The 19,436-nt window shown below is 43.1% G+C and overlaps 1 protein-coding gene across 3 annotated transcripts in view; it reads left to right on the top strand.

Annotated features, from left to right (window-relative positions):
- PDZD2 (PDZ domain containing 2) overlaps positions 1–19,436 on the top strand; it is a 360,029-nt gene that overhangs the window by 115,579 nt on the left and 225,014 nt on the right. For all 3 annotated transcript variants that reach the window (XM_041749706.1, XM_041749707.1, XM_041749705.1), the window contains exon 2: positions 15,438–16,278. In XM_041749706.1, the coding sequence (XP_041605640.1) occupies positions 15,803–16,278 (476 nt within the window). In that variant the 5' untranslated portion in view covers positions 15,438–15,802. The remainder of the gene's footprint in view (positions 1–15,437; positions 16,279–19,436) is intronic.

Below are 19,436 nucleotides of genomic sequence, written 5' to 3' on the forward strand. Positions count from 1 at the left end.
ATACATAAACCACATCTTCTTTATCCATTCATCTTTCGATGGACACCGAGGCTCCTTCCACAGTTTGGCTATTGTGGCCATTGCTGATAGAAACATCGGGGTGCAGGTGTCCCGACGTTTCATTGCATCTGAATCTTTGGGGTAAATCCCCAACAGTGCAATTGCTGGGTCGTAGGGCAGGTCTATTTTTAACTCTTTGAGGAACCTCCACACAGTTTTCCAGAGTGGCTGCACCAGTTCACATTCCCACCAACAGTGTAAGAGGGTTCCCTTTTCTCCGCATCCTCTCCAACATTTGTTGTTTCCTGCCTTGTTAATTTTCCCCATTCTCACTGGTGTGAGGTGGTATCTCATTGTGGTTTTGATTTGTATTTCCCTGATGGCAAGTGATGCAGAGCATTTTCTCATGTGCATGTTGGCCATGTCCATGTCTTCCTCTGTGAGATTTCTCTTCATGTCTTTTGCCCATTTCATGATTGGATTGTTTGTTTCTTTGGTGTTGAGTTTAATAAGTTCTTTATAGATTTTGGAAACTAGCCCTTTATCTGATATGTCATTTGCAAATATCTTCTCCCATTCTGTAGGTTGTCTTTTAGTTTTGTTGACTGTATCCTTTGCTGTGCAAAAGCTTCTTATCTTGATGAAGTCCCAATAGTTCATTTTTGCTTTTGTTTCTTTTGCCTTCGTGGATGTATCTTGCAAGAAGTTACTGTGGCCAAGTTCAAAAAGGGTGTTGCCTGTGTTCTCCTCTAGGATTTTGATGGAATCTTGCCTCACATTTAGATCTCTCATCCATTTTGAGTTTATCTTTGTGTATGGTGAAAGAGAGTGGTCCAGTTTCATTCTTCTGCATGTGGATGTCCAATTTTCCCAACACCATTTATTGAAGAGACTGTCTTTCTTCCAATGGATAGTCTTTCCTCCTTTATCGAATATTAGATGGCCGTACATTTCAGGGTCCACTTCTGGGTTCTCTATTCTGTTCCATTGATCTATGTGTCTGTTTTTGTGCCAGTACCACACTGTCTTGATGACCACAGCTTTGTAATATAACCTGAAATCTGGCATTGTGATGCCCCCAGCTAAGGTTTTCTTTTTTGAAATTCCCCTGGCTATTCGGGGTCTTTTCTGATTCCACACAAATCTTAAAATAATTTGTTCTAACTCTCTGAAGAAAGTCCATGGTATTTTGATAGGGATTGCATTAAACGTATAAATTGCCCTGGGTAACATTGACATTTTTACAATATTAATTCTGCCAATCCATGAGCATGGAATATTTTTCCATCTCTTTGTGTCTTCCTCAATTTCTTTCAGAAGTGTTCTATAGTTTTTAGGGTATAGATCTTTTACCTCTTTGGTTAGGTTTATTCCTAGGTATCTTATGCTTTTGGGTGCAATTGTAAATGGGATTGACTCCTTAATTTCTCTTTCTTCAGTCTCATTGTTAGTGTATAGAAATGCCATTGATTTCTGGGCATTGATTTTGTATCCTGCCACGCTACCAAATTGCTGTATGAGTTCTAGCAATCTGGGGGTGGAGGCTTTTGGGTTTTCTATGTAGAGTATCATGTCATCGGCGAAGAGGGAGAGTTTGACTTCTTCTTTGCCAATTTGAATGCCTTTAATGTCTTTTTGTTGTCTGATTGCTGAGGCGAGGACTTCCAGAACTATGTTGAACAGCAGTTCACCTGCCCATTCTTGAAACCACTACTGGCGAGGGAAGGATGTTACCATTGATGAGTCCATCTTTAGAACTGGGACACCTACTGCCCAGAAAAGGATGGATGAATCTCTGAACAAAAATTAGAATTCTGTTAGGGAGTAAAGAAAAAAGGGAACAGATGCTGTGTAGACAGTCAACAGTTTCCTCTACAACTCAAAATAAGCCATAGAATTGGTTGTATGCTTTAGTGATGATATTCAAGTGGTTTTGAGCTACGTTGTTCAAATAAAATTTTACCCAGAAAAATAAGCAAATACAACTGATAAAATCAGAGCTGCTATGATTGTAAACCCCAGGAGGTTATGATTCTGGGATCATACTTTGACAATCACTGGTGGAGTACTTCTAGTACTTACATCAAACAGTTTTTCTATTCCTTGCCTCCTTTCATCCTTATGACATAGTTGTATTGTGTGGGACAAGAGGTCATCTGGCCAGAGAGGACCAGTATTCACAGAACCCCAGCGAGCAGGGGCATTCAAGGAAGGGAACGGGGCTGGGAGTAGCAGATTTGGGCACATGAGACCAGAGGCTGAGAGCACAGGGAGCCAGGAAGAGAAGCTCCTCTGAGTGGGGTGGTGAGCTATGATCCCAGGGCTGACTCATTCACTCTGCCTGCATGGTGTGGGTGGCCCTGGCCCATGGGTGATATTTACATCAGGAGGAAGCAAAAGGCCTGTTGAGGCAGGACACAGGTGCTGGGTAGGATTCTTTCACAAAGGGCAAGCAAAGCATGCAGGTCAAAGGCTCTGAGAGCTTCATTTTGGGATGGGGTAGATGTAAAGTTGCCACATAAAACACATGACACAGAGTTAAATTGGGATATCAGATAAATAATGAATAAAATTGTCAGCATAATAGTCCTAAAACACTGCATGGGACATACATATACTAAAACATACTACAAAATTCGACATATACTAAAACATTAGTCATTGTTTATCTTAAACTCCTATTTCACTGGGCGCTATATATCCTTATTTGCTAAATCAAACACCCTCTACATGGGTAGGAAATGAGGGGCCTCCTGAAACATTAGGAGGTTAGAGCTGACTGTATTCCCGTGGTTTCAGTTCTGAGTCACGGAGTAGCCAGCGCCTTTCATTCTACCCAACCAACAGTTTCATCAGAAAAGCTCTGGGCAGCCCGGGTGGCTCAGTGGTTTGGCGCCGCCTTCAGCCCAGGGTGTGATCTTGGAGTCCCGGGATCGAGTCCCGCGTCCAGCTCCCTGCATGGGGCCTGCTTCGCCCTCTGCCTGTGTCTCTGACTCTCTCTCTCTCTCTCTCTCTCTCTGTGTGTGTGTGTGTCTCTCATGAATAAATAAATAAAATCTTAAAGAAAAAAAGAAAAGTTCTGTTATATCAGAGGTACCCTAAACACTTGTTATAAGTGCAGATATCTGGATGCTACCCTGGTTTCCAGGGATCCTGAGGCTCAGCCCAGCTTGGCAAGACTGCTTCAGCTTTTAAGTTCCTGAGGGTGAGGATGTCATTCTATTTATTGCATTCAATAAATATTTGTTGAATGAAGGAGTGAATGAATGAATGAATGATTCCTCCCTGAGGAATCCAGTGTTTATCTGGTATAACCCAGGAACCCCAGAAGCACAGGCATCTTGCTTTCTGTTTCTCTTCTGGTCATGAGACTCGTGGGAAAGACTTGGGTAGAAGGCGTAATGTTGAGTCTTGGAGAGCAGTGGGAAGGGAAGGAAGGTAGTGACAAGACAGGGCAGGAGAGAGCAGAGCTATGACTAGGGCCCACCAGGCAGGGGGCAAGAGCATCTGCCTGGGGAGGCAGGCCAAGTTTTTAATCACCTCCTCAGGCAAAGAGACTTGCAATCTCAAGTTGAAAACCGGTCTTTAGTTGTTTTCACAGGATTCCTTTAGAGTCCAACTTGGCACATGCTCCTTTGCAAGGGAATGATTCTGAACCTAGAGTCCTCTGACCAGGGTGCTTAAAGCCATTGGAAATGCTTCAACGGAACTTGGTGGGTGGCAGGTAATGGCCATTTTGCTAATCTGGGTAATTTCCCAGATCAACAGGGTGCCTGGGAGCATCTATTGCCCACAGCATCTATTCTGCAGGCCTAGCTGTGTTAAGACTAGATTTCTGTCCTAAAACTTTAAACACATAATGGATCCAACTGTCTACTTTTCCCCCCATTTAGACATGCCCCAGTGCCTACATTTTCTCCAATACAGAGAACTAGAAAGGCTCTTTTAAAAAAATTCTGATTTTCTATTTTCCTGGCAAGAGGCTTGGCTTTAATGGACGAGAACCTGCTTCCAAGCCAAAGTGAGTTTTTGCCGAGTGACGTCATGGATGCCTAGTGCTCTGACTCTCAACTGAATCGCAGGTCCCCTCTCAATCTGTTCCCCCATCTGTGTAGCAGGTATGTTGCCACAGGGCCATGGGGCTCTGGGAAATGCTTGAGCTCTCTGGAATTCCAGCAGCATAAGGCTCCGCAGCAGGGCTCCAGGTCAAGAGTGGTAAGGAGAGCAGTGACTCCCCTGGCTTTCCCTTTGTGACTTGAGTTCTATCCCTCCTGTCCTCACCTCCCAAAGGCTCACACAGACCATTCTGAGTGCGCTGCAGAGCCATTCATCAAAGCCATGCTGCAGAGTGCCTGCTTCGTGACTGCTCTCTGTCTCCTATAGTTTTGTTAAATCTGGAAAGTATCATTGGTACTTGGGTGCAATAGTGAGACCCCATCCCACAACCCTGAACTTAGAAACAAAGAAGACAAGTTTCTACTTGTTTGAAAGAATGAAACTTGTACACAGATCATACATCATCGAATAGCCAGCTTCAGGAATACCCAAGTTAGGAAGTTTTCTACAAAAATGTGGGATCCAAAACTTGAATCATAGTAATCTTGGAGAGAATGAACCAAAATGTGATAATGTCCATAATTCAGAGACTAGAATTCAACACTTACTGATGTTATAGCATGCAGTTTGGAGAAAGGGGTGTGAATAGAAGGAGGTAGTCCATGCAGAGAACAGAAAAAGAAAACATCCAGGAGCTAGATGTTAGGCGTACCTTTTCGAGTGTTGTCTAGCGTAGGGGAGCCTTAGCTAAGTGAACAATTTTCCTTTGCAGAGCCCAGGTGGGAATGGGAGAGCAACTAGAGAGTACCTCAGCTGGGGGGCCCTCCTGTGCTCCCCTGGTCCTCCTCTTTCTGAAGCTTGCCTTCCTCTGAATCCTGTCTGTAGGGAAGGCAGACATTGAGCGGGTCGATGCCAGCATCCACTTAATCATTGTATTTCCAATTGAAAATTAATGAATGAGCATTCTTGCTGCTAACTGTATGTTTACACTTGAGAGGCAGATACTCTTTCAATGTGTAGACGGAACTCATGTTTCTGAGCCTGAGAGCCTGCAGACATAATTAGGCAAGCTGACCAAGACCGGGGTCGCCTTGCAACCTCTCCCTGGCCTACCTGTGGCCTTCCCCAGCCACATCTTTTACCTTTGCACATGCTCCCACACATTAACACTGACACAGCAACAACAGGATCTTAAGAGACTGTGTCCGTCCTCCTCATTTCCCCCCATCTCTCCCCAAGGTCATTGCTGCAGTGCCCAAGTAGAACTTCCATTTGATGATTTCCAACCTAGTTCCTTTAAATTTCAGCCATCTCTTGTCTTCTTTTCTCTCCACTTCATTTCTCTCCACCCCTTTTAACAGCCAAGATGGCACACGGGGTCCATCAAGAGTGTGGGCACTGTTATATCACACTCCTTTAATCTTTCCTTCTCCTTAATTCTGATCTCCTGCTTGGAAGAGGACAAGTGAGGCTTCTTTTTTCTCTCACTCCCATGACTTTGACTTGCTTCTTGTGATCATTGTCTGAGTCCTTTCCCACAGTGAGGCCTGGGAAAAGGGGATGCTCAGAGAGACACACAGGCTGTGCTCCATGATCTTTTGGTTTCCTCTGAGGATACTGTCTCTGCACCAGGCGCTCCAGCCCTGACTCCTACAAGCAGTCTGGGAGGGAGGGAGTGGAGGCTGGTCTCTACACAGTTTAGGCCCTTGCCAAATTGGAGAGTCTGTGGGGCCTCAGTGGAAACACCGGATTTCCTATTGTACCCCACCCCCTAGGCAAGTTGCTTCCCCCTTGAAACCTTGGTTGTTTTTTTTTTTTTCCCTGCTGTTCCAAAGAGCTTTTATTCAGTAGGATATATTTCTTCTTGTCTTCTGAAAGAGCTGAACTGTGGTTATAAGCGCATGAATGTAAAACCACCCCAGGGCCCCCCTTCCTCCCTTTGTCTTGGCAGATATTCAAAATCTGATAAAGCAATTTGGCCCATCTCTTCTGCAGTTTAAAACTTCCATGTGTTGTGTATATGCTTCTAAATGAGGCTAGTGACTCCCTCTTTTGTCTTGCTAACTCAGCTCCAAAGTCCAGGAAAATGCTAGAACCAGGAAAGAAACTTAGTAGAACCACTTCATTTGGCAGGTAAAGAAACTGAAGCTTAAAGATGCTAAATGACCTGCCTGGGGACCTACAGCTAGCTAATGGCTATTATAAATATTGGAGTCATTGCTAATTAATGAGGAAGTCAGATCCTGTGCAGTTACATGCTAAGAATTTAAGTATAGTAAGTAGATTATTTACCCAAAAATCTAAACAGCAGAAGCAGCTAAATAGTACAATTATTCTGAAAGGAACAACTGTAAAATATTGTAAAATAAGTCTCCGTTAAAAAAAAAAAAATAACTCAAGAGGGGCAAAATGGGAGTGGGAGATACAGGCTTCCAGTTATGGAATGAATAAGTCACGGGGATAAAAGGTACAGCATAGGGAATCTAGTCAATGATATTGTAATGGGGTTGTGTGGTGACACATGGTAGCTACACTTGGGGTGAGCATAGTATAACGTATTGAGAAGTTGAATCACTATATTACATACCTGAAATTAATGTAACACTGTGTGTCAACTATACTCAAAACATTTTTTTAAACCTCAAGTATAATTGAAAAAGAACTTATGATGCATGTTGTATATTGATAGTGTGGTCCATAGGGTTGTGGATGACAGATTGGTGCCATCATGGCTGCATGGTCCCTAGAAAGTGGACATGATGGTCACATTAAGATGTTCATATTAAAATGGGCAAGTGCAGTGACTCATGATTATTGTACTGCTGACACAAAAGTGTGACTGTCTCAGTCAATTATCCATGTTAGATAACAACTGTTTGAAAATATTGGATCACCATTTCACAGATATATATGTAACTCCATAAATGCTCTCTTTTCCCCAACCATCATATTCTTTTAGAATTGAATTACCAGGGCACCTGGGTGGGTGCAGTTGGTTAAGTGTCTGACTCATGGTTTGGGCTCATGTCCTGATCTCAGAGTCATGAGATCAAGCCCCGTATAGGGCTCCATGCTCCATGCAGAGTCTGCTTCAGATTCTTTCTCCCTCTCCCTCTGTCCTTCCCACTTTGTGCTCCTTCTCAAATAAATAAATAAAATCTTAAAAAAAAAAAAAAAAGAATTGAGATACCTAAACTCCAGAAATATTATTAATCCAGAACTGGCCACATTTTGACATTCTGAGTAGAGAGTCCTAAACCTGATACACAAACTTGTTTCAGTATTGAAGCCACAGCAAATATATTTTAGAACTAACCAAAATAATTTATAGTATCCGTCTTGGTTTTCTGGTCCCCAGATGTTTTCTTGCACTCAACCTAATAGAAAACATGCATGATGTTTCATGAATTTCTGCAATCTCTATTCATTCCTAATTTTTGTTATTTGGACAAATAGCCCATGTTCCAGAACATGCAATATCTTCAAGTATTAGCTTTCTCAAAATAGCTGCCGTGTCATTCTTTTTCCTTTCATTTATTTTTCCTTTCTTCCTACTCTTAAAAAGATTATTAGACCTAGAAACCAAAGGATCTTCATCTTGTCTTGATGTATATTTCTTTCTTCTTTAAAATTGAAGCCTGGATGTGGTAATCCCTGAGGTCCCCTCTAAGTTCTCATCTTCTATCATTTATATGGGAACACCTCTTTCATCCCCTAAAACCCCAGCATAGACCTCGTAAAGCCTCACTTTCCAGAATCCATCATATGCCCACAAACGTACCACTTTCATGGCCCTTTATACACTTTATTTAATGATCTCTTTGTCCAGTAGACCATAGCTTCCACAGGGCTATTCATCATTTCTTCCCTAGCCTAGCATAATGCCCGGCACAATTAACTCATGTTTCATGATGTAAAAGCTAGATCAACTTCTTCTGTCTCATATGCACAGCCACTCAGCTAGTCTACAGTCAGCCATGTAGATAGTTAAAAATTAGCCAGTACCTTGCCCTTACAAAACATAAGCCAACCTAAAGGAATCACAGTCATTTGGTTTTTTGTTTTTGTTTTTTTAGGTGTTATTTATTTATTCATGAGAGACACAGAGAGAGGGGCAGAGACATAGGCTGAGGGAGAAGCAGGCTCCCTGTGGGGAGCTTGATGCGGGGCTTGATCCCAGGATTATGACCTGAGCCAAAGGCAGGTGGTCAACCACTGAGCCACCCAGGCACCTCAGAATCACAGTCATTTGTATTTGCGATGTTTCTCAATCAGTTGTGGGTTTGTCTGCAACACCTAGGGCTGCACAATGGTGCCAGTAAACCATCACATGAATTCATGTGTGCTTTTAGCTCTTTCAGGGGCAAACACATGCTTTGTTGTTATTGTTTTGGTGACCCAAACCAAGGTAGAAACGTAATAATAGCTGCTAATTGACAAACTAGCAGGGCTAAAGTTGAAACACTCAGGGTTATATTCAGGATCTTACTGAATTACTCTGAGGGTACAGAGTAAATTAAAGCAATGTGATCATCAGGGATTTTGTTCACCTATTACAGAATGTCTGGTTAACAAGGCTTAAACAAGGTAGGGGCCTGTTTTTCTCTCATGTAATGAGATGTCTGGTGGTTGAATGTCTAGGGTTGGTACAGATGCTTAAGGATGCCAGGCCTTTGCTTTATGATTGGTCATAAGATGGCTGCCAAAGCTCCAGCCATCATATATGCATTTCAAGAAGGAAAAAGAAAAAGAGTGCCTGTAAAAAAGAACCTTTCTGGTAACCCTACCAAACAATTTCACAGGCCAAGACTGTATGTTATGTGCCCCCCCCCCCGAAGGGGCACTAAGAAACATAGTTTTTTTTGACTAGGTATTTGCTCCTTAAACACAGATGGATTTTTGTTAGGGAGAGGAGAGAAGGAATATTATGTAGGCAGTTAGCCACAGTTCCTTCTTTTGATTACTCAGACATACCCTTCTTTCTCTGCATAGGATAGATTTTCCCCATTCCCAAGATAGATGGCACCCAAGCCCCAACCAGTTAGTCGATCAAGATTAGAGCCCTGGATCTGTGGGTGATGTGTGGTCCCTTCCATTAGTCCCAGATATGACTGCTTGTGACTAAGCCCTGATACATCTAACCTGTAATACTAGAAAAGATATAGAATAACTATAATAAAAACTTCTATTTATAAAAGGAGGAATGTAAAACACAGCAGCCACTGTCCATAACAATGACCAAATCCTCATGAGCAAGAATAGTAAGAGTTTAACCCCCCCCCCCCCCCCCCGCTTCTGTGGCAGGAGCTCCTGTTCATTGCTGTTCATGGCCCTTGCCTCTCTCTGGGAGGTTATTCCTCATTCATTGTCTTCCATGTCCTCTTCTGTGGTAGGTTTGGAAAGATACCATTTCTGGGGGCTCTATTACACACTGCCTATATCTTGTAGGTGTGAATTGCCTAGGGGAGGGAGGGAGAGCAAGAGTTATGGGATTGCCTTGGGGATTGAACCATCCCAAGCTGTTACAAACCAGGTCTGGGGTTTTGGCAGTATAATTCCCCAACAACTTAGCAGGCTCCTGGTCAGTTCCTGATGATTTGTTTTTATTTCTAGCTTATGAGTTCCGTCAATCTCCCTAAATTTTAACTTAACATATACTACTTAATGTGTGCTGCTGGAACAGCTGAAACAATGATGTCCAGTGGATAATCACAACTTTGGCAACAGGCTTACAACCTCTGTCTAGGTAGGGTACCACCCACCCTCTTCTGATAAAGCATATTTTCTCAGCCTTGCAGGGTCCAGAATATGGGGCTCTCTGGCAATTTAGATTACTGGCTGAATGTCCAGTATACCTTCCTTAGAGGCGCCTGGGTGACTCAGTCAGTTAAGTATCCAACTCTCGATTTCAGCTCAGGTCATGATCTCAGGGTCATATCTATATTCGACCCTGAGATCATGTTATTCTATATCTTTTCTAGTATTACAGGTTAGATGTATCAGGGCTTAGTCACAAGGAGTCATACCTGGGACTAATGGAAGAAGAGTCCTGCATCAGGCTCCATCTCAGGGGGAGTCTGCTTGAGATTTTCTTCCTTGGCCCCTCCCCCCACTCTCTCTCTTTCTCTTGCTCTGTCTCTAAATAAATAAACTAATAACTAAATAGAATATCTTCCTTAGCAAAGTGATATTTCTCCCCATCTCGCTTGCTGGCTGAGTTGAGGAGCTCTAGACTGTGCTAAGAATGACAAATAATCTACCCATATTCTAAAAGTTTCCTACCATCTTCTCTAATATCATAGCCTCAATCAATACATCAGTGACTTTGCGTGGAAGGTATGGCAGGTGGCACTTTAACCAAATAGTTTACATTAGGTAGCAGGAGTTACCTTTCCAGTCTGCAAATATCCAGGTTCTTGGCATCTGCCTCTCTCCTTTCTTTTCTCATCCAATTCTAAGTTTTAGACTCTATTACTTCTAGTCCCCTTACTTCTGGGTATTACCTTGTGTTATTTGTTTGGAGATTAATTCAGCTAGTTAGTGGGATTTGGAAAAATCCAAAACAACAATGATTAAACAACATGGGGATTTATTTTTTTCTTTTCATTTCTGTTCTTCTCATAAGTAATGCTGGTGGTGTAAGCCCCACGTGTACCAATTTCTACTTTCATCTCATTGGCCAGATCTATGTTGTTATACTATCCATACCTCCAAGAAAGGCCAAATTTTAGTTAACTATATCACACCCAACAAAATAAAGGAAGGAAGAGAGAGTTGATACTAGGTAGAAAGCCACCAGCTTCTGACATAAGATACCTATTTATTTATTATGTGAGACTCATTGGTGACAGTGGAGCAGTAATTACAGGGCAGAGTGCTAGCCTACATGGCCAAGTCCAGTGGATTGGGTTCTAGTCCTGATTAGCCTTAAAATTAGCCTCTCTACTCCTTAACTAGCCTCTCAGATTTTGTCATTTGTCTGAGTCTGTAGAAAGGAAATACTAATAATATCTCCCTACAGTATTGTTGCAGCAATTAAATAAGGTAATCCTTAGAAAGTGCTCATTTTAAACAGTGTCTGAGTGTGGTTCTGCTCAGAAAACATTAGCCATTAGCCAGTGTTGATAAAGTGGATTCAGATGCCCTTGTTTTATAGAGAATGAGACAATGGGGAAAGCATCTAGCTCACTGGGGACATTTCCCCCTCACTCCTTTTTGATAGCCACACCTATCCCCACACCTATCCTTAGGCAGCCAAGCAGGCTTTCACCTCAGGGCCTTTGCACATGCTGTCTCCTTAGTACTCCTATGGAGAGTCTCTCACCTCAATCCCTCACTTTATTTAGGTCTCTTCTCAGCCAGCCTTTCTTTAATCACCTCATATGTCCACCATTTGCTAAACTCTGACACCACCATAGTTCTTTTTGTAGTAGAGAGAATTGCCATCTGACATTATAGTATTTTATGTTTACTAATCTGTCACCCTCACAGCACAGGCTTCATGAGGCTTTGTGGGAATGTTGTCTGTTGTGTTTAGGGCCCTGCATGTGACAGACACTCAATGAACACCTATTGAATGAATAGTAAGTATTTAGTCAACATTGGTTCACTTTTAAAATGTGAGATCTTCTCAAAGTCAAAAGAGGAATCCAGTCCAGAAGTAAGGAAGACTAAGGAACTTGGAACTTAAGCAGAATTCAGAATAGGAGGACATCAAGAATTCAGGCAATTGTGAGAGGTAATTAGTATAAGGCAGCCCAGTGTGAATCTTAGAAGGTCTGGATAAACCTGAGGACCCTTTTGTGCACCCCCTTGCCAGTTTCAGGATTTAGCCTCTGGATTTCAGGTGACTCTGGGGCTGTGACTTTGGCCAGATGATTGGTTTCACTTAGTTTGGTGTCTCTCCATATTTTGCATTATTCTCCTGATCTCCTCACCCTGAAGAAAAAAATTTAACTTAAATTCTAACGCAAAATACTAAATACTAAGGAGTAATAATCGATCATATAGGATTGAGCTTTGCAGGTAGGTACTAACCATGATCATATCCAAGATTTGTTGGCCTCTTCAACCCAGAATTACTTTTCAGCCCCTTGTGGGTGATATGGCCCTGCTGTGCATGCATAGTGTAGCTGAAAGAGGATCTGAGAAAGTTGGTAGATTCTAAACACAGTATCAGAATCTGCTAAGAAGCATTCATTTTGAATTTTGGATGGCTAAGGCTGTCAGCTTCAGGCTGGTCAAAATTAATTTAAATTATCATGGCTGTTTGCTTTGAGATGGGACTCTAATTGGAGAATTATATATGATAGACAAGAGTGAACTGGAACATGCTTTGCAGACTTTCATGTCCACAAATTCTGCCCACTGTTGAAATGGATCTTCAAGATGAGAAGCATTTAGACCTCTGCACAGGTCAGCCACGGAGGGATGTATTTGTATTATTTGCAGGTTTCTATTCTGTATCTTCTCTGGGTCAATGTTTTGTTCACTGGAATGTTTCATTGGAAATTGGAAAGAACCACTCATTTTATAGTATTGCAAAATTGTGTATCTCCTCTTATGCCCTGAGTCATCTCAAATCGTTGTAGTAGATTGGGACACTTCTACTTCCCTTGTTTATAGAAACAGAAAAAGGAATTGATAGAATAGAGGCTGGAGGGATTACTGGAAAGTTCCCAATTATATGTATGGAATCAAAAAGTTATATAGCCCATGAACATCAAAATAAGACTAAATGTCTTGAAGTAACCTTTCCTTTTCCGAAAACTCCTTCCCGGCGCCCACAACATTCACAGTCAGAGGGTGGGCTCCCAGCAGCCAGGTTGATATCTCCTGACCCTGCTCCAAGTTGAACCAATCAGCTTTGCCCACCTCCAGCATATTAACTTTCAAGGTGCAAAGTGCAGGAACCAACTCAGGGTAAAGTTTATTTTTATTTGAAGGATTTTTTTTTAAGTTTAGTTTTGCTTTACTTTTCTTCTTTTTTAAATAGTTAAATTTTTCTAAATGTGATTCAATGTAAGGATTGATACAGTCATTTGGATTGATGAGGAGGGTAGCAATGTAGCCCTGTCCAGGGTGTCTGAAACTAAGACGAGGAATGCCATGAGGAAACCAGTGTTCTCTCCCCAGGCTTTCGCCTCTGCCTTCTCCTATTCAATTTTATTTTATTTCTTGGCAGGACAGAAATACCTTCACGGCAGCATTGCCTCTAGAGCCCCTAGTTCAAAAGTTATCGTTCTCTTCACTTAAGACTAGACCCCCTCTCTCTAGATCCGATCACTCAGTTGTTAGGAAAGAAGTCTGTTCCAGCTTGCATGAGATCCCTAACTCTGGACCCATCGCCAGTGCCTGGGGAGTTTATATTCCACAAACATGGCTTCTAGGAATGTACCTTTGTCACTTCTGTTAAGAGGATTGTCATAGACTTCTACACACTGATCTCCACTTATTTAGGCATCTCCCCATTAGACTATCGCCTGAATTCCTTCAGGGCGAGGAATTTGCCTTATTGATGGTATACTCCTGGTGCCAAGTTCAAGGCCTGGTTCTTAATTTATGTTCAGGAAATATGTATCGAATGAATACAAGTTGACAGCAAAGAGAAAAATTCTCTAGGGTTTTCTTCAATCAGATTTATTTAAAAACAACTTGTCGAAGATATTTACCCTGTTTTCATATGTATGGGACTATCAGAACTGTGACTAATATCCTGAATCATTGACCATTAAAATTGTAATTTAAAGGATATTTTAAAAATTGTTTTTCAATGATTGAGAGTCTACACGTTGATGGCACTGTGCTGGGGTAGGGAGCACACCAATGAATGAGACACCGTCACTGTGTTGGAGGACCTCTCTGTTGAATTTGACAGACCTTGGAGATCACTTAGCTTAACTTTCTCATTTTACAGATGAGAAAACGGAGACTCGTAAAGATTGCTAGGCCTGATGGAAAATGTTTTGATTTATTCATAAGATTTTAATATGTCTGTGTGGAGTCACTTTGCAGCGAGAGGTGTTACTTATTTTGGCCAAAGAGAACATTCAGTTTTTGTACATTTATGGATTATCTTTGCTTTGATCTTGCATTTCTTTTTTAATAGGCATGTGATTATGTAGATGATATTTGCTAAGCTTTTGATTTATTTGGAACCAATTAATAGCTGGCACTCAAGTTCTTTGAAAGCTCAAAACTTGCTATATTGGAAATTTTTTTATGGTTACTGAGTAATAAGGTCATGTATTATTGACATGGCTTCTGACACCTCTCCCATTTATTATTATTTCTTGTTAAATCACTTCCTAAGAAGGCTAGAGAATGTTTTCCATCTTAGATGGCATAGTTTATGTTGACTTTCTCCAAGAGAAGGCGAAATTCAGAGGAGAGAATGAAAAGGGTCATTTTTCTGTTGTTTACAAAGGCTGGAGGTAAAAGTTTTCTCTGGTGGATTGGCAATGGAATTAAATTAGCCTTTCATTGTGGGGATGTATTGTGTGCCAGGCACTGTGCAGAATTCGGGGTGGGGGGGATTTCTGCAAGCTCTTGCAGGGGAGACAGGCCTGCTGCAGCTGGCAGTGCTCGAGGGATACATCACTGCTGTGAGCGGTGTGTTCACCGCTTGTTCAAGGGCAAGCCAGGGAGAGGCCAAGTCTCCTCACCCAGAAGCATAGAGAATCATTTCTCTGGAGGAGATAGCTTTAGGACTGGCCTAAGAGTAGGGCATCCCAACAATTTACCAAAGGAAAAGAAGAGAAGCAACAAATAGCTACAGGGTGCATAGGGACATGATCTCCTCTGAGGCTACATGATGGCTTAGCTTAGGATGGGTATTGTCCTAAGCCAGAGCCTACATCTCTCTGTGCCATTGATTGGCTGTTTCTCCTCTTGGCATCACTGTCAGTCCTGGGATGGAGAGCCTTCCTGAGTATGCAGTTGAGCTGATCAAGGCAAATGGACATAGATTTTAACTTCCTAAGAATGTAAGCTCTTCAATATGTCCAGAACCCCTCTAACAGTCTTCCAGGGAGTCTTTCACATAGCCTCCTGGTTGGGTAGGAGTTTGATGGGATTTGTTCCAGAAAAAGTCATCTTATTTCCCTGATGATCAGGAAAATTTCCTAGAGGAAGTCACTCTTCCAGAGGTTTCTGTCTGGGGGAAGGGTGTGTGTGTGCATCTGTGTGTCTGTATGTCTGTGTCTGTCTGTTAGTGTGTCTGTCTGTGTATACAGGGTGGAGGTTAGCTGGGGAAGGAGAAGAGGCATTAACTTCCTGACTCAAAACAGCAAACGCAGTCCTTCTTTGTTATAGGAGGCGATGTGTTCTGTATCAGAGGGCTCACTGTTGTGACTGAAATTTTTTGTTTTTATCTCTTCCAGGCATAAATGGGACCAGGTGAGGTCATGCTGTGGCTGCTGGAGGAATAGCCCATTTCCAGGTCATTTGCATGGGCCCTGCTGTGAAAGGAACCAAACAAGACCTTGTCAGACACTTCCTTCCTTCTCTTTGGTGAGCACTCCAGGCACAGCAATTGTCCCACTGTTGTTCTAATGTGTCCTGTCCTCCTCTTGCCAAAGCAAACAGCCCAGTCTCAAGCAGGCATCCTTTAGGCTCATCTGCTAGCCTGAACATGAACACAGGCAAAGCTGATGACAGCCAGGGTTCCCAAGGGACATGGGGCCTTACAGGGCCCAGCCCCCAGAAGCAGGTCCTCTCATGATGCTGGTGTCTGGGAGTGAGCACCATGCCCATCACCCAGGACAATGCCATGCTGCACCTGCCCCTCCTCTACCAGTGGCTGCAGAACAGCCTGCGGGAGGGTGGGGATGGCCCAGAGCAGCGTCTCTGCCAGGCAGCCATCCAGAAGCTGCAGGAATACATCCAGCTCAACTTTGCTGTGGATGAGAGTGTGGTCCCACCTGACCGCAGCCCCCCAGGAATGGAAATCTGTACTGTGTACCTCACCAAGGAGCTGGGAGACACAGAGACTGTGGGCCTCAGTTTTGGGAACATCCCTGTTTTTGGGGACTACGGAGAAAAGCGCAGAGGGGGCAAGAAGAGGAAAACCCACCCGGGCCCTGTACTGGACGTTGGCTGCATCTGGGTGACAGAGCTGAGGAAGAACAGCCCGGCAGGGAAGAGTGGGAAGGTCCGACTGCGCGATGAAATCCTCTCCCTGAATGGGCAGCTGATGGTTGGAGTTGATGTCAGTGGGGCCAGGTGAGTGGGGGAGTGCCAGTTCCTACAGGGGCTGGAAGGGGGACTCCTGTGGCTCACTTGTGTCTGCTGCTCCAATCTGTAGCTGCAGAGGGTTATGAGATCCACTCTGGTAAGAAGTCAGTGGCATTTATCCTATAAAGGGAAGATACACTAAGTAGAAGTATCGTGGTATTTGTAACTTTCTTTTTTGCTTCATTCTCTCTTAGAGAACTCAGACTCAGGGTATTTGCTTTTTTTCTGAAACTTGGATTAGAGATAAAAAAAAATAGTACATGACGTAAGAGTATGAGAAATGTCACATTGAGTTAAACCCTCTTGCACTCAACTTAGCATCTCCCCTCCAGTTGGAACACCAAAGGTTGGGTCCTGGATATATTTCTATCTGCGCGTCCCTTGTCACCCTAGTCACAGACTCAAAGGCCAGAAGGACCTTGAGATGCTTAGAACTATCTCTGGACCACTAGCCACCCCTGCTGTCGCCCTCGTTTTCCCATCCTGGAAGATCCATGTGGATGATGAGTATATTTCTGTTTTTCACCTGCGTGGCCACATATCATGGCAGTAAGTTATGATTGGACTGTTGTTTCCCAGGTGACTCAGAGTCCCCAAGACCACCCTCAACCTCAGGGATTTACTAGAAGGACTCAAAGGACTCAGAAAAACTCAAGGTTACAGTTTATTACAGTAAAAAGATACAGATTAAAATCAACAAAGGCAAAAGGTATGCAGTGGGGTCCAGGAGAGAGAATCAGTGCAGGCTTCCCACTCTTCCCACTGGTGGTCCTTCCCAATAGATTGTACAGAAGACCTCAATTCTAGCAGTGACGTGTGACATCTGTAGAATATTATCAGCCAGGAAAGCTCATGAGCCTTGGCATCAGGGTTTTTCTTGAAGGTCAGTCACCCAGACATGGAGCGCCCGTGTAACTGACCTTAGCTACTCAGAGTTCAGTCCTTCCAGAGTTCAAACTAATGCCACATGGCCCAATGCCCCTGCTGTAAATCACATTATTAGCATAAACTATCTGGTATCATGCAGAATATTCCAAGGATGTAGAGGTTACTTCCCAGGAGTTAGTCAAGAACCAGTCCTTTCTTTGAAAGTACATGGATTGAATACCCCAAATTTGCTGTGCTGACTCTTTATGGCACACCAGGGTTTTAGTAATGGGTGTATATGGATGAGACACAAAAAAGAGAAGTTTGAAGATATTCTGAGATGCGTAACTTTTGACAAGCCTTCAGGGGCTCCTGTGAGGAGGACTCCTATGTTCCAAGAAAAGAGAATGATGGAGACAGGGTCACCTTGAGAAGCAGAGTAACCTTCCAGTGAGAAGACATCTAACCCAAGGAGACCCTGAAGGGAAGAAGCCAGAACAGAAGTACCTTAAGTTTAATTTTTTTCTTCCCTTCAGTATTCTATTAAAGCTTTCCATTGGCAGAAACCAGCCAGAGGCCAGTGGCAAGGGAGCCCAGTGAGATTGTCCATATGTGTCAACCTGGGGCAGAGGGCAGGGTAGATAGAAAATGGTGGAGAGTGGACATGGAGTGGCAACAAGAAGTCATCAGGCACATATAGTGTGGTTTAAGTTTCAATGAGCCAATGCATGGAATAGTCCTAGCACAGGGCTGGCTGGCATGTGTGACTACTTACTCAGTAGAGTCTCACCAATATTTCCTTTGGGCTGCCCATCTGACTGAAGAGATGTTCTTGGCTAATGGCTGAATCCTGAACTGGCAGTTATTGGGAGAAGCTTCATCTTCAAGGAGGGGTGCTGAAGAGAAATGATTCTTTTTTATTTTATTTTTTATTTATTTATTTATTTTTGAAATGATTCTATTTAAAATTAGAAATTGTTCTTAGAAAAGAAACAGGACTGACCACTATAGTATTCACTGGTATGGAGAAGGTGACTCCAGTCCCTGATAGGTGGGTCCTCGGGGCTAGAAGCATGGATCAACATGGAGCTTGAGGCAGCCCTCCTAGAGCTGTCCCTGAGAGCCACTGCCTTTTGTAGCTGTCAGTTTTGAGGGGAGCCGCTTTGAATGCAGAAGCAGAAGGAAGAGCATAGAGGAGACATCCAGCAGGAGAGAATAATAATGGTCAAGAGTACCAGCTCTGGAGCCAGATAACTGTGCTGCCTCCTCAGGTTCCCACACTTATAAGCTGGTTGACCTTGGAAAAGTCATCCCTCCTAGCCTTGGATTCCCTGTCTATGACATGGGAATGATAACACTATTGATCCAATGACTAAATGAGGCAATAATGCATATAAAGGGCTCGCACTATGTTTATTTTTTAAAAGATTTTACTTATTTATTCATGAGAGATGAAGAGAGAGAGGCAGAGACATAGACAGAGAGAGAAGTCCTGTGGGACTTGATCCCAGGACCCTGGGATCACAACCTGAGCCAAAGGCAAGACGCTCAACCACTGAACCACCCAGGTGCTTCACATAGTGCTCAATAAAATATTAGCCTCACAGTAACTATTCTACCTGGAGAGTCTTTGGAAAAACTGGGAGTTTCTTATCCAAGAGGTTGCTAGATTCTTTAGAATTTGGAAGAGTTTTCCCATACTGGATAATTTTTCTCATATCTGTTCAGGAAGCCCCTCCCATTGACTGCTTAAGGCTGTGGAGTCTTTAAGAGGCAAAGTTCTCTGTCCCAGGCACTGAAAGTATATCTGACCCTGAAATAAGAAGGCTTTCCAGCTACCAAGGGAGGGTTCTTTGGTGATTTTAATTTATTCCTTGGAGGGAGTGTTAGGATGATGCCCCCCCCCCACCTTTTTTTCTAAGAAAGAATATACAGAAAAATAGAAAGATGATGGGCCCAGAGTCATGACAGAAAGTGGGACATAAACCTAGATTCCTTAATGGAGGCTCCCAGAAGGGGGCAAGTATGGTGAGATGGGGGAAGCAATGAACTGAGTCTGGGATTCTGGGTTCTCTCCACAGGTGTTCGAGCAACTAGCTTTGAGACCTCGGGTAAGAGTTGGGATGGAAGAGTGAGGGTGGGAGGGACGTTAGCTGCATCTGCTTATGCTAACATATTAGGAGTGAATCTCTGAGACATTTCATTTGACCCGCCTGAGCTGGTTTTATCATTCTAGAAGTTCACAGAAGTGAAGCAGTGATGCGATGATGTCATAGTGA

The sequence above is a fragment of the Vulpes lagopus genome, chromosome 3 (assembly GCF_018345385.1).
Source record: "Vulpes lagopus strain Blue_001 chromosome 3, ASM1834538v1, whole genome shotgun sequence".
Taxonomy (NCBI): domain Eukaryota; kingdom Metazoa; phylum Chordata; class Mammalia; order Carnivora; family Canidae; genus Vulpes; species Vulpes lagopus.